This window comes from Triturus cristatus, chromosome 6, assembly GCF_964204655.1.
Source record: "Triturus cristatus chromosome 6, aTriCri1.1, whole genome shotgun sequence".
Taxonomy (NCBI): domain Eukaryota; kingdom Metazoa; phylum Chordata; class Amphibia; order Caudata; family Salamandridae; genus Triturus; species Triturus cristatus.
The window spans coordinates 1580829121-1580843460 of record NC_140589.1 but is presented as its reverse complement, the minus strand read 5'-3'; the positions used below and the strand labels follow the sequence as shown (position 1 = coordinate 1580843460).

General features: G+C 41.6%; 1 protein-coding gene across 9 annotated transcripts in view; it reads right to left on the bottom strand.

The window, feature by feature from the left end:
* Positions 1 to 14340, bottom strand: part of NRXN1 (neurexin 1) — a 1628124-nt gene that overhangs the window by 797847 nt on the left and 815937 nt on the right. For all 9 annotated transcript variants that reach the window (XM_085612721.1, XM_085612723.1, XM_085612729.1 and 6 more), the window contains one exon: positions 952 to 1390. In XM_085612721.1, coding sequence (XP_085468847.1) covers positions 952 to 1390 — 439 coding nt within the window. The remainder of the gene's footprint in view (positions 1 to 951; positions 1391 to 14340) is intronic.

Sequence of the window (14340 nt, the reverse complement as noted above, 5' to 3'; positions counted from 1 at the left end):
CAGCCTCTCCTGTTGACCATGAACTTCAGACAGGTGAGACCTGCCTTACTGTTTTTACAACTTTTATCAACACGTAAAGTGTGCTTCTTTTAACCATGGTTTTTATCAGGTGTACTGAGAGTGAAATTAACAGGCCCATCTGTAGTATATGCTGTTTTTCTTTTTATCATTATTTACATTAATCGGTTAAAGGAAAATTGATGAAGGTGTAATTATTTCTGCTGTTGTATTTTTGTTATATGCTCTCAGACTTTGCTTTATGGGGTGCTCACTTGTGTGTGTACTTTTATGATTTTTATGAGAAAAATCTAATAAAGTTTAAACACATTGACTGACTGAGTAGAACTGGAGAGGTGGAGTTTAATGTAAACATTGAAGAGCTGGAGTTTAATGAAAACATTGTGTAAGTATTTTAGATGTTTTATTAATAATGCAATAAAGCAGACGTGTGGCAATTGCAAAGTAATTACGAAGTAATGATGAGTGGTTACCAAGCATTGAATAGCAAGCAAGCGAGGTCAGATCATGGAGGTGCAGAGGGGGAGGTGCGTGGTGTGCCGCTTGCGGGCAGATTTTTAAGGGCAGGTTTCGACGTCACACAAATAAGAGGCAGTGAAGGTCCTTATTTTGTAGCTTTTCAAGGGCTCGTTGGGGAATGACTTGCTTGTTCCTGTTGTGTGTAGGTGGTATATCTTCACATTGAGTTGAAACTACTCCTAACCTCTCCAGAACAAAAATTATACTGAGTTATCAGAAGCATGAACTTGACATGCTTTTGTAGACTTTATTGTTCAGTGTTTACCACCTATTACAACACTACTTTTTTTTACAGAAAGGCCCCCAGAGGTTTTATGCACCAAGAGACGGTTTTGGAGTACAAAGGATATGCACAGAGAGAGAGTATAAAAAATAACACACAATAATTTACTGATTTTTCAATAGGTACATTACCTGATCGCCCGTCTCTTTGAAAGTCCACATGATACCAATCTCCGTCATTCACCTTCTTCTGCAACGCCTGTATTTTATTTGTACCGGATCCCATGTCCAACAGAAGGTAGAGGTGACCATCAAGCATCTCAATGGCAAAAAAGTCCACCTTGACCATTTGCGGGTGCTTGGCATCTCTCTGGCGCCTTGGCTTGCCATGGCTAAACAGTATCAGTCCATTTGGCTCTGTTGTGCGGAAATCAAAGGATATCGAGCCAGTTTTCTTGGCATTCCACTTTGGCAATGAAATGAAGGATTCAGGGGTCTCAAATGTGATTGGATCCAGAGTTGCCACATTCTCACATTTGAATGCAACAACACCATGGACCTTCATCTTGGCATCTCCCAGCTTTGCAAGTCGAGACAGCTCCAGCCTGACATCATTGTTTTTGTACACAACCTGCAAATAAAAGACATGTATTTCAATACAGTATCTCTAAATTTGCTGGAACAGCATTTGCATCTTTGTCAATGGTTTTCTAGAATTTAGTGTTTACTACATTTCCTTTTTGTGCTCCTCTTCACAGATTTAGGTTTCATTTGATATTAGTTCGAACACCAAATGCCACTCTCTTATTGAAGCTCATTGGTATAATATGACACAATCACACTTAATGTCCATCACTCTCATATCCGCTCCACTGTGTACTGTATTTGATATCTCGAAAGCCTGCATTTCACTCTCTCCTCTCTGCTGATCGAAGGTATTAGGTTTCCTGCTATCTGAGCCATTCACAACGTACCAGTGTAAAATTGCTCACAATCTCTCACATATGTATCAAGGTCAATTTTTGAAGTGTAACAAATTTCCTGCAGACAGCTTAATTTTCAACATCCGTCAATCCTATCAATTACAAAACATGGGGAAAGGAAAAAATATGTTGGAAATTCAGTTTATTTTGAGAGCTCTATCTACTTCTTGTACATTCTCTTAACAAAACAATTCTAAAACCGAAGTCAATTTGAAAAGGAAAGGTCTGAAATAATTATTTTTCTGCATTGATGTCAAATGATTGTACTTAAATTGTTTTTATCTGATCTGCACATATTTAATGGGTTTTATCTGAAGATCAGATCACACCATAGAATGATGCATTTGTAATTACAATGGAGTGAGATTCAAAAGAGTAGACTACTTTTACAAAAAGTAATTCTAATAACAAAGAGATGAACCACCTAGTAACCTACAGTGTCAAGGACATTATGTTTGGAACTTTCAGACTGTAAAATTATTGATAAATCCATTCATGAATTTTCTGTGAAGTTCAGGGAGGGAGCTGAACAATTGTGGGAGTAAGGAAAAAAGGAGGTCATTGCTGGGGTGATACAGCAGACCAATGCTTTAACTAGGGGTAGGAGGAACTCATGGTGTTTCACTCGCGGAATTCTGCTGAGTTACATGAAAACTTTGCGAGATTCCATGGAGTTCCGCAAAAAGGCAGAAATCGTCGTGTCACACTACTCGCTCTGATTTTTAGCGCTGGGAGCTTGTTCCATGCTGCAAAATCAGCACAAACTTCACCACGGAGGAGAGACAGAGGGCGCTGCTTCTTTGCTGCCGCTAAAGAAGATTTCCTACTTGAGTGGCAGCAATCTCACTGAGAACGGGCACGACCTCCCGTGACTGCCCGCACTGAAAATATCACACTAAGTGTACTCCTCACACCCGAAAATCATGCTAGGGGATACTAATTCTTCCTCCTGCTCGCTAACTTACCATTGGCGAGCTGCACAGAGGAAAAACTCTGCCATGAGGTGGTTGGCGGAATTTGGTAGACTCTGCGTTACATATGGAATACGGAGTGGCCAAAACTTCGCCAACTCCACTGGCAGACCGGAATTTATCGTCCATCCCTAGCTATAATCAGGGTAGAGAGCAAAGGTTAGCCATCCACTGGGAATAGATGCAGAGTCTGGCCAAAACCCAACCATTAATGCAGACGTTTGAATCAGTTGTGCATCAGTGTTTGGCCTCCCATGTGGGTTTAATGCAGTATCTGACCAAACATCAAGTCCTGCACCTATGCCCATCTGTGCATGGCCTAAGGCCAAGGTAGTGGTGGTTGCCTGCCTGCAGGAATGGGACGAAGGACCTGACTGTCAGAATATCAGTGACAAAAATTTCATATGGTATAAATACTGTGTCCTGAGTATTGTTTACAAAACTGTTGTTCCATTTGGTATACATTTTACATTTAGGATACAATATTTTTGGTAAATTATAATTTGCCTACAGTTTCCTGGTACCATATATTTACAATTCAGATTTGCTGTATGCTACTGAACACTAAAAAGGCTACAGTGGAAGACTAGAGTGAGTGAGGGATCATACCTGGCCCCTACAGAACCATGCACAAGGAAGAGAAAAATGTAGAGTGTAACCATTCATTGCCCAGCATTGAAGCTGGATTTCATATGTTATTGTTGTGTAAAGGGATCATGGGCAGGGAAACAGGGATTCCCTCCTTGGCATGGAAAATTCCCTGTTTCACATCAATGAAAGCCTGCCTTTGAATGTGTCACATTTGTTTTGTTATGTTGTGGTATGTTACAAGCTTTTAAATAATGTAACAATCACCATTTCCAACTGCACCTAAGAGCTGCACCTTTGACCCCTATTGAAATTATAATCACACTATGACCTTTCAGCACAAACTATGACAAGGAGTAAGACGTGCTTGCTCATGGGAAAAAGATTTTGTGACTCAGAAAACATTTTCCGCTAAATGCAGTTCTTCCTCCTGGAAATTCTTAAGTAAATCACTCTGACGCCTTTAGTAAGACACAACTGCTCCCAGCAAATACTTAGCCAATCGGGCCGCGTTAATCTTGAGTAATTTACATGTAAGAAAGGAGTAAGGCACACCTACAAGCAGAAAATGCTTTGTGAATCAGACCAGAATTCTTGAAATGTAAATCCTCAAAAAGCATACACGTGGGCTCTTATCCAACATATGTTTCTGCAGTCCTCTCATTGGTATATTGTTCAAAGTGCATAGATTATACATTTTGCATGAGTGAAGCTTGGAGGAAGTACCAAGGAATGCACTTGTAGTAGCACGCCAGTTTCTAAAACTAGGTGTGTGCGTGGCTCAAAATAGCCTCTTATATTAGTCCGTCACATTTACTGTGAACTTGATTCCATGTGTTTCAAACCTTAAAGACTTGTATTATTATTATTATTGTTATGTCAGTTGGGTACAGCGGTTCCTGTATGTTATCATCTTGACAAGGCCCAGGCAGGCTATCTCTTTTCTGTTGTGGCAATAATCCCCAAGTGAATTCACTTATTTTTATATATTTATTTTCATGCAACTTTCTTTTTAGAAAAATCATTTGTGATGATAAAATACGATATACGCAGGGATAATGGCAAATTAGCTGAACTCTCATGTAGACAATTCAAGTGTAAGGAGTTTGAATCCTAGCAGCCAGACTCATTGTTCTATTTTCTCTTGTAGGCTAAATAGAAATCTATGAAATTGGTAATAATAATTAATATTGGTTTTGCAAAATCCAGAAATGTCACAAGAGTATTGGATAGCTCTAGTCTCTTGCATTGGGGAGCAAACACCCTCGCCCCCTTAGTGAGCAGGCAGAGGAAGCCTGGAGAGCACTACAGCTGATGTCTGGCCCAATGGCTGTACTGTGAGTACCAGGGGATTATTTTAGAGGCTGCAGTCCCTCTCCCCCCAGCCTAGGCAATGGAGTCTTGATTGGTGGTGTCAAGTTGGACTTCTTGCCTTCTAAAGCTGGGTTGGACTCTGGCACCACTTTGGTGGCTTGGGGCAAGGCCAGAAATGAACAGAGAATGTCATGGGCAATTGGGCCTAGAATACATCTGCTGTGGGCTATGGAGCCTCTGATCTTTAGCTGGGGAAGTAGCCAGAGAGGTGCTGATTACTCTGCATTGAGATGATATCTCTAGGACCTTGCCTTACCTGTGGGGCGTGGTTGCCCTGGGTAACCTTGAATTGAGGCAGGTAACTAATGAAAATAACAAACCCTTGCTTGAAGTATTTTAAAATCCTGCACCTGTTCGTTCCAATGTGGGATCCCTTCTTAGTGGCAGCAGAGGACCACATTTTTATTCAGGGAGCTAGGACGCTGCTGCAGTCTATAAAATCTTGCATTGCGAATTTATTGCTAATCCTCAGATAATCACCAAGGTGTTGCAAGTGCTATTGTCACTCTCAAAGAACTTCCAGGAAAACACCAAGATGAAAGTTGGCACAGTAAAATATTATTTCTATGAACCTCTTGTTCACCTTGGAGGCTACAGGGCCAGATATACGACCCTATTTGGCATGCACAAACGGGTTTGCGACCCGTTTGCGCATGCAAAATACTATTGGGCCATGTACAACGCCTATTTAGCGAGTCACAATTTATTTGTGACTCGATAAATAGGATTTGTGACCCGCTATTAAGAAGAGGTGTTACAAGGGCGCCCCTTCCTAATAGCGACTCAATACCGTATGTAAGAATGATTTGCGAGTTCAATTGCAGTCGCAAAACACTCGCAATTTACCGCCCTGTTCAAGTGGGTGGTAAAGCACTCGCAAAAGGTTAGGGGTCCCCATGGGCTTTAGTTATAACCAGTCCCACACATGGAGGTCTGCTGAGCCCAGCAGGCCACCATACCTGGGAGGGCCAGACATTCTCAATGGGGTCGCAAATAGCGCGTGCCTCATAAATGTTGATGAAGCATGCAACTTGCGACCATATTGAGAATTGCAAACTGTGTCTCTGACACTGTTGTACACGTCATTTTGCGAGTTGCAAATTGCGTCTTGCATTTGAGCACAATTTGCGACTCGTAAAATGACATGGGCGTACATCTGGCCCCCAGATACATAATAACTAACTCACAACATGCTGTAAATGAACCCCAAGAGAGAGGTACTGGACAGAGTCAAAGAGCGACTTTTTGGATCCCAGTAAGGCACAGATTAATTATCTACATGCTAACTTTGAGTTTTTCTTGCACCCATTATTCGGTCCAAGTGATGGTGGTGGTTCTATCATGATAATGGGAGCTTACAGCCTTCCTGAGAGGGTCTCAAGGAGAAACAGGAAGCACTGTGATGGGGGTTCCATGGTCACCTTACGTATAAGAAGTAATACTAAGTGAAGCAGTAATGAAAAGCAATGTGTTTGTGGCGAACGCAGTATCTTACATATCCAAGACAACATGACTACTACAATGGAGAGTAGAAAGTCCCTAATCCCCTAAAAAGAGTATTAGTCAGGCTCAATGGACATACCTCCCTCACTCAACATGTGTGGCTGAGGGTGGCATACTGTAGTAAGAGATACACCTTCACGGTATTGGAGTCTGCAACAACGTTTCTAGAGAAACTCAAGAAAAAGACTAGAGAATCAGAGACTTAGAATTGTGTGATTGATGTAAGAGAGTGTACACAGACAGGGGCGCGAACGGCCCATTCTGGTTTATTCAAAAGAGTTGTGCTGGTTTAATTTACTTTAAAAGTTTGTTTTCTCGGCTCCTTCTCTGGCTGGCCATCAGAGTATTTCAGCAGTGAAGTCTTTTTAGAGTGATTTGAGTATTTTGAATATAGAACATTTTTTTGTGAATGGATCATTGGTGGAATATTTGGCTGGTTAATATAATAAAAATAGTAAACTAGTAAAGCAATGCAGGTAATATATTGCATCGATGTCAAACAACTGCATGTTAGTATTCATATTGTTTGCAGCAGAAGTCACCTAAACATTAAACAGAAGGTTGTGTGATGTGTCTACTGTCTTAAGATAAGTAGGGGAGGTCCTGTCAAGTCTCAGACCCAGCAGTAATTAAAAAACAAGCATTGGCATAGCCAATGGGTCTCGCCTTTGGGACCTTATAAGTGTTTAGCCATGCAAAAGTTGCATAACTAAATACTTATAAGGTCCCAAAAGCGAGACCTATTGGCTATGCAAAGCGGCCGCGAAAGTAAAAGTGATCACGATCACGATCAAACATCATAGCGGCCGTGCGGCCGCTAAAGTGAAAGTAATCGCAGTAATGCGCGGCGCGCGCGCCCGCGCACATGCACTGTAGCTCCAGGCTGGCCTGGGAGCACTTTTTGGAGCCCTCTCAATAAGTCTCGCCAGACCAGAGCATGCGCTGGGTCAGGCGAGATCTAATAACTTCAAACAGCCCTAATCTTGTCTTTAACCTTACATGCACAAACACCGATCATGTGTTCTCAACAATAACTGTAGGACCCCCTGAGGCAAACCATGCCAGCGATGCAGTTACTCTTCATATTTCACATTTATTTTACATTCTCTAAGCTTATTAGTTGTTATCCGGAAATATTTACTGTGTGTAGCATGTGATTAATTGCAAAGGGTTTAAAACACTGGGGCAGATTTACAAGCCCCTTGCGCCACTTTTGCGTCACTTTTCCCATTTTAAAAGTGACTAAAAAGTGGCGCAAGGGGCTTGTAAATCTGCCCCTTAAAGTGACTCAAAAGTGGCGCAAGGGGCTTGTAAATCTGCCCCTTAAAGTGACTCAAAAGTGGCGCAAGGGGCTTGTAAATCTGCCCCTTAAAGTGACTCAAAAGTGGCGCAAGGAGCTTGTAAATCTGCCGCTGTATATTTAAGTGGTGAATATCTGTTTTTCAGAGAGCTAAGGCTACATTGAAATGCTTGCCTCACATGTTTCTGCAAGCCAGGTTGGTGTAGCACCTAAAAATGCTTTTAAAAGGCTCTTTTAGCAGTGGAAAGGGCGACGGTAGAATTACATTCCTGTTTAGAAGAGCGGCACTCTGCCTTGGTGTTGATGCCTTGAGCTGAAAGCCTCTTGTGCACCTCTGGAACACCAGTGGCATTAGGGGAAGAGAGCCTGTGCCACTCTGTCACACTACCTCAAACATTGTTAGACCTTTTAGTTAACAGCAATTGGCATTATTAGATTTGTTCATTAGACAGAAAGTATAACCCCCCCCCTCCCAAGTCTGAGAATGCAAAGCGCTGCTGCCTTTTGTCTAACACAGCAAGATTGACTAAGTATTGCACCCATTCCCCCTTCCATGGCCCAATTATAGGTGGCTCTCTCCCATGAGAGCCCCCGCTGGTTTCTGAACCATGAACTTACTAAGCAGGTACCCATTGAGCAGGAGTATATTTATACTACAAGTAATGCTGTCTTGGGCATGAGCATTCAAGATTGTTGTAAACTCTCTGGGGCATATTTACTAAAAAGTGACAGAGTGGGGCGTTAGCCTTGCTGGCTTAAGGCCGCACTCCGCCATTCCTGTAACGTAGGGCTGCACCATATTTACAACAATATGGTGCAGCCTGTGTTTCCCCCTGCACTTTTGCTAAATTTAGCAGCCTAGCGCCAAAGCAGACACCCTTACACCATAGCCTGAAAAAGTGACATTGAGGTAGCGATAGGGGCTTGTAAATATGCCCCTCTGTTCCTTGATTCGCTAGGGCCTGTATAATGCAGCGGTAGTGTAACTGTATAAGCTTGCATGATTTGACTAGCACTGCTACCTACGGCATGTGAAAGGGAAATGTGCTGAAACGTTAATATCTCCACTCTGCTGTTACAAGCAGATTATCCAAGTCTACTTGGAAGGGGTACACAGATTATCCAAGTCTACTTGGAAGGGGTACACAGATTATCCAAGTCTGCTTGGAAGGGGTACACAGATTATCCAAGTCTACTTGGAAGGGGTACACAGATTATCCAAGTCTACTTGGAAGGGGTACACAGATTATCCAAGTCTGCTTGGAAGGGGTATGATGGAAAATAACATTGAGCAAGATACTGGAATCATTTTGATATTAAGCACTCGGGAATTGAGGGGTAAATGAGCGAAGTCTAATTGCAGTATGTTAGACCATGAGTGGGAGCAGGTATAAACTCTTACGGTGCACATTTGCACAGGCGCCGTGACCGTCCTTAATGTCAAAAGGCAAATCAAACTGTTGTGGTGGTAGTGGTCGGTGTGTTTCTCCCTTTATAAACAACCCCTGATTGCCATATATTAACAGATTGGTTCTGATGCTCCGTCCATCACCACCCCCTTTTGTACCGCTTTGTTTGCCATAAGTTGGCAGGGTATGCCCAGACGTGAGTCCCTTGCTCACTTTGCCACTGGATTGAAGCAAGTCTGGCTGAATACGGCTGAAATGCCAGAAACCGGTCCTAGGAAGCTTGTTTCCGGTCCAGGGATGGCATGGCTTGGAAGTTCGGGCTGGACTGTTCCCATGAGGCACAGGGTCAGACTGATTTGCACATGGCCATGTCTGAACTGGGGTGGCAGAGTGAGCTAAAGAACGGTGATGGATCAAACCCAGATCTGTTGACTGGGTGTGAGTGTCTGATTGGTTCTGATGCTCCGTCCATCACCACCCCCTTTTGTACCGCATATATTAACAGACTACTTCCTCTAAATCTAAGACGTTCTGCGTATTTTCTAATTTTTTTAACACAGTAACTATTTTCCTTCGGGCCTTATGACTTTAAAGTTAAAGGCTAAGAAGACTGTAATTGGACTGTTGTCCTGTTTTCTCTTTCTTCTATTAGGTTTTTATAATACAAGGGTGAAATTATATATTTTACTATTTTATTAATATGATTAATGTTGAATCTCACAGTCCAACAGGCAGGCCCTTGCACTATGATGGGTTTTATCTATTCTGCACTTCCAAAAGAATCCCGAATAACACTTAGAAGTATGTATTGTTTTCTATTTTTCAAAGGAAAGCAAAATGTGTTAATTAGAAAAGCTTATGGCATCCCACATTCTACTTCTTGGTGCATCTGTGTTTTTAATTCTTTGCTATTAACCGTGTTGCCTAAATTGGCATGTTCAGAAAAATAGCCACAGTAACAAAGCAGGTAATAATGACTTCTTAGAAACATGCGCTGCAAGCATTGTAATATGTTAGTGAAATATAGGATTTAGTTTCCTTGTTTGTCTTTATGTGTAGGATACAGTTAATGAATAGGCCAGATAATTTTTGTACATCCAGACATTTGATCTATATTGTAGCCATTTTGTAATGTTTTTATGTTTTAGTAATACTTATATCTTTCCTGCATTCTATCTAAGTCTCTCTGTATTTACATAGTGTATTCTAATAATGTTTTATTTATTTTTTAATGTTTCTATAATTTATTGTTAATATTCCAATAACCTTTCTGCCACGTCACGACACGCAAAAAATGGGTGAATATATTAATTTAAACTATAAGGAAGTATGAATAGACCGTAGTGTATCAGAGACATTATTTGAGACAGAAAAGATCTAATGGTCAGAAGTTTATTTTTAGCTGTTGAGATTTTTCTTGAAAAAAAAAACAGTTGCGACTTTGCCTATGTTATAAGTCAATGAACTGTGCTCCCCGAAAGGGAACTAGGTACATTGTATAGTTGAAAGCTCACACACAGATGACTAGTCTCCAGCTAGTCTCCATGCTTAATTTGATAGGACTTTGAATGCAAGTTTGTCAAGACAGGACTAGATAAAAGGCTCCTGAGGAATGGAAGCAGTGGAGGCCGGGTATTACAGGAACTCTTATCCCTTGAACAATAAAAAGAAATAGAATGTACATGGTTCCGATTTTTTCGGCTTTTTTTCCTGCACTACAGTGGTTTGAAATGGAAGGTTTATATGATGGGATTGCAAAGTTTTTGTCAAGGCATATTTGACATCTGCTTTTCAGCACATCGGGGTACATTTACAAACAAATGGTGCAGTGCGACACTGCAAGCAATTTAGCTGCACCGCAATCCGTCATTTAAAAAAAGCAGGGTTGCGCCGTATTTACAAGAATATGGCACACCCTTGTGATTTCCCGTGCACTGGAACTAAAAAAGCTGCCTAGCGCCAACACAGAAAGGGTGCCTGCGTACCTGCGGTGCACGGATGATTATTTATGTGCAGGAAGGGACACCTTCCAGCACATGAACAATCATTAATGGCAATTTGCTCCTTCTAAAAAATGAGGATAAATAAAAAAAAAATATATATTTTTTTCATTGCGCCACTCTAATGTCTGCTTTTCAGCGGTGTTGGTTTTTGGCGCTCCCTCAGATTTACACATCCATACAAATCTGGGGATGCAGCAAAAAGCAATGGGTGGAATGCCCACAGCAACACTCATTTCACCCTTTCATTCAAAGTGATGTGTGAAAAGGAGACGTATTAACAAGGCCATGAAAAGCCACGCAGGGAGGAGTTTGCGAGGCCATGTAAACATGGGCCAGCACACAGCGCCACTGGAGTGTCAAAAAAGAGGCACTCCAGTGGCACTAGGGGATCGTAAATATGCCCCTTTGTTGTTTTGCAAATCGCTTTCTTGAGGCTAAAATTCATTGCAGTATTCCTGAAGTGCGTTGGCTAGGTATCTGATCCCCTCCATGATTGGTGGCGTCTGAAGTAACCTTTAGAGTATAAAGAGTTGACATTCTTGACTACTGTGACCTATGGGTGCTAATGGTTTGACAAAGCATTACCATAGTAGGCAGTTTGGACTTTTGCAACAAAACAAAAAAAACATTTCTAGTAAATGCCACATTTGCCTTTTGGCAAACACGTATGTCAGAAATACATTGTGCCTTCTTTTTATTTAAATTTGAGATTGGGATCAGACTTCTTCAAAAACAAAAGGACAGCTATAATAAAAATTAAAAACTTTCTAGCTCCTGAGAACTGATATATTTTTATGTGGTTTACTAAATCTACACCACAATATAAACCTTTTTTTTTTAAAGCCCATGAATATTAGATGCATTTATTTACAATATAATTTTATGTACCCTGTAATTTTAATAAGTAATGTTGCCAGTGAACTGGGATGTAATTAAAATAAAGGTTACTATCCGATACACTTCAGCTGGGCACATTTAGCTCCTGATATGCTGTGAGAGGCAACTCGCAGAACAATGGCTCGGCTGAAAAGGCCTTTCCTTCAACTGTACTTTTAAAGTCGCTTACTGCTCTGCAGAAGCAGGCAGCTCTCCTGTAGTAGACAACAAATTATTTTCAGTAAACCAATTACACTTAATGTATATATTAGGGGCAGGGTGTAGCTACCGTTAGTGCAGCAGGTGCATTGGCACCAGGCCCTGGGACTGTGACGGGCCCATTTCCCCTAATTATGGCTGCGTTTTACAACCCAGAAGGGGCTGCAGAGCCGGTCTTCCTTGCTTGAATGGGGATTTCATGGCTCCCATGCCACTCAGATGAATAGAAGGCATGGCCTTGTTTATGATTCACTGATTTTACTACTATGCTGGGGAAAAAAGAGGAAGTGTTTACGTTTTTCATGAACAAGCAATGACTGCAGTGGCGTAACAAAAGCCCCCTCAGCCCCCGCGGTGCATGGAGGGCAAGCTCCGGGGGCCCCCTCTGGCACCGGCAAATCCCTGGCCTGAGAGCTTTAAACTGGGTCTGGAGCGTGTGAGGGGGGGGCAATTTACTTTGCAGCCCCCCCCTCTAGTTTCATTACGCCTCTGAACGACTGCTGTTGTGGCATATATAGGCTTCTGAGTTATTTTGAGCCAAAAAACATGTTGCTGAAAATCGAATTACATGCCACCCTTCTAAGTGCAGTGGGCCACCTAGATAAATTGAGTTTTATGATCTAGCAAAGTGCTAAATTTTGAACCCAAAAGTAGGTTGCAGACATGTCTCATGCACATCTCTTTGTGGCCCTTGGGCTAATCTTAAATCATTTTTAATGTTTTAATGCGACAAAACAAGAGCTGGAGGAGCAAAAAGATGAATACATTTTCTGACAAAGCCAGCTCCATGTGTGTGAAGATAGAAGTGATTAAAGAGTCATTCTGGCGTTGCTTCACTATGTTTGGGGAGAGAGCACACGACCGGTTGAAATTGTTGCCTGAAAATATGATAATATAACTCAACAAACTGAAATTAACCTGTTTGCGTTTGATACAGGAGTTGAGGCACACATATCTTTTTTCAAGATGATTATGTTGCCTGTGGTGCAATATAAAGATCATGGTAAACAAAACATCTCGGGGCATATTATCAAGGGGACGCGAGAAAATTATCGCTGCTTTAGCTTCCGTTTTCGGACGAAAAGCGGCGATACTTTTATCGCATTATCATCAAGGACACACTAGAGCGTGATTCCTTGACTTAGCGCCCATTTTCCACACGCCTCGCCTCGCCTCGATAATGAGATGCAAAGGAGGCGTGGCTGTGAAAACAACATGGGATAATATCGCGAAGGCAGCTTCGCGATATTATCAACGAGGGTTAGCAATATTTGAAATCACCTTAAGTATGCCTTAACGCAGGAATTTAACGTCTGTTAAATTCCTGACTAAGGCATGCCTAACATGGGGGGTGGATTGTGTGGCTAAGACCACAGGCCCTATCATCAAGGTTATCGCTGTTTTTCATGGAACATCGCTGGAAAACCAGCGATGTTCCATGGAAGACACCGCTATTGCTGGAATAATTATCGCCATTGCGCTATGCGTTGTTACTACAGCGCTAGCAAGGCGATAATTTCCAGCGACAGCCGGCGATAAAAATCCTCACGCTAAGAGTGGCCAGCGATAATTATCGCTACCGCTTGATAATATGCCCCCTCTTGTTTTCTATTGAATTTTCATGAAAACCCATGCCTATTTAGGGATATGTTGCGTGGGGAAGGGAAAAGCGCTCATGTTTTTTTTTTTAATCATAAACGACTCTGGAACTTTTGAGCATCCAATTGTTTCACTTTGGTTTTTTTAAAATCTTTGAGCGATTTTAATTTTAACTGTTAGCTTCAGGTCATGTTATTATATATCAAAACAGAAATGTATGTGTGTACTCAAAAAAACAATAACAGTATCGTTATGAGGATTGCATACATTATTTCATGAAAATTCATTAGAGCCACTAATCAGCCAAAAACAAATTAAATGTATGCTTTGACTCAAGAGCGTAACACAAGGCCTGCATTCCCTACAGTGTGAGGGTGATCTCATGTTCGGGGGGGCTGTCTGTGCCCTGCAACGCCACTGGAATTATGCAGCAGGGGAGAAACTAATTGTGAGCTCATTTGAAATTATGTGGCAAAAAAGCCAAATTAGTTGGCATAATGCAAAACGTTTTGTTAGCTTTCCTTCATTATTTTGTCATGTGTAAACAGGTTAACAATGGCTGGGCAAAGGTATCATTTCATTAGTACCACATGCTGCAAAAGGCAACGGAAAGGTGACCAGTCAACCTCTGCAGCAATACATGGCAAAGAGTTTTAAGTACCTTGATCTGCTTAAGCTCAAAACATATTTATTGTTAGAATCTGTCTGCAGATTATGCAGATGACGTATTATGTGGCAAGGGTGACACATCACTTA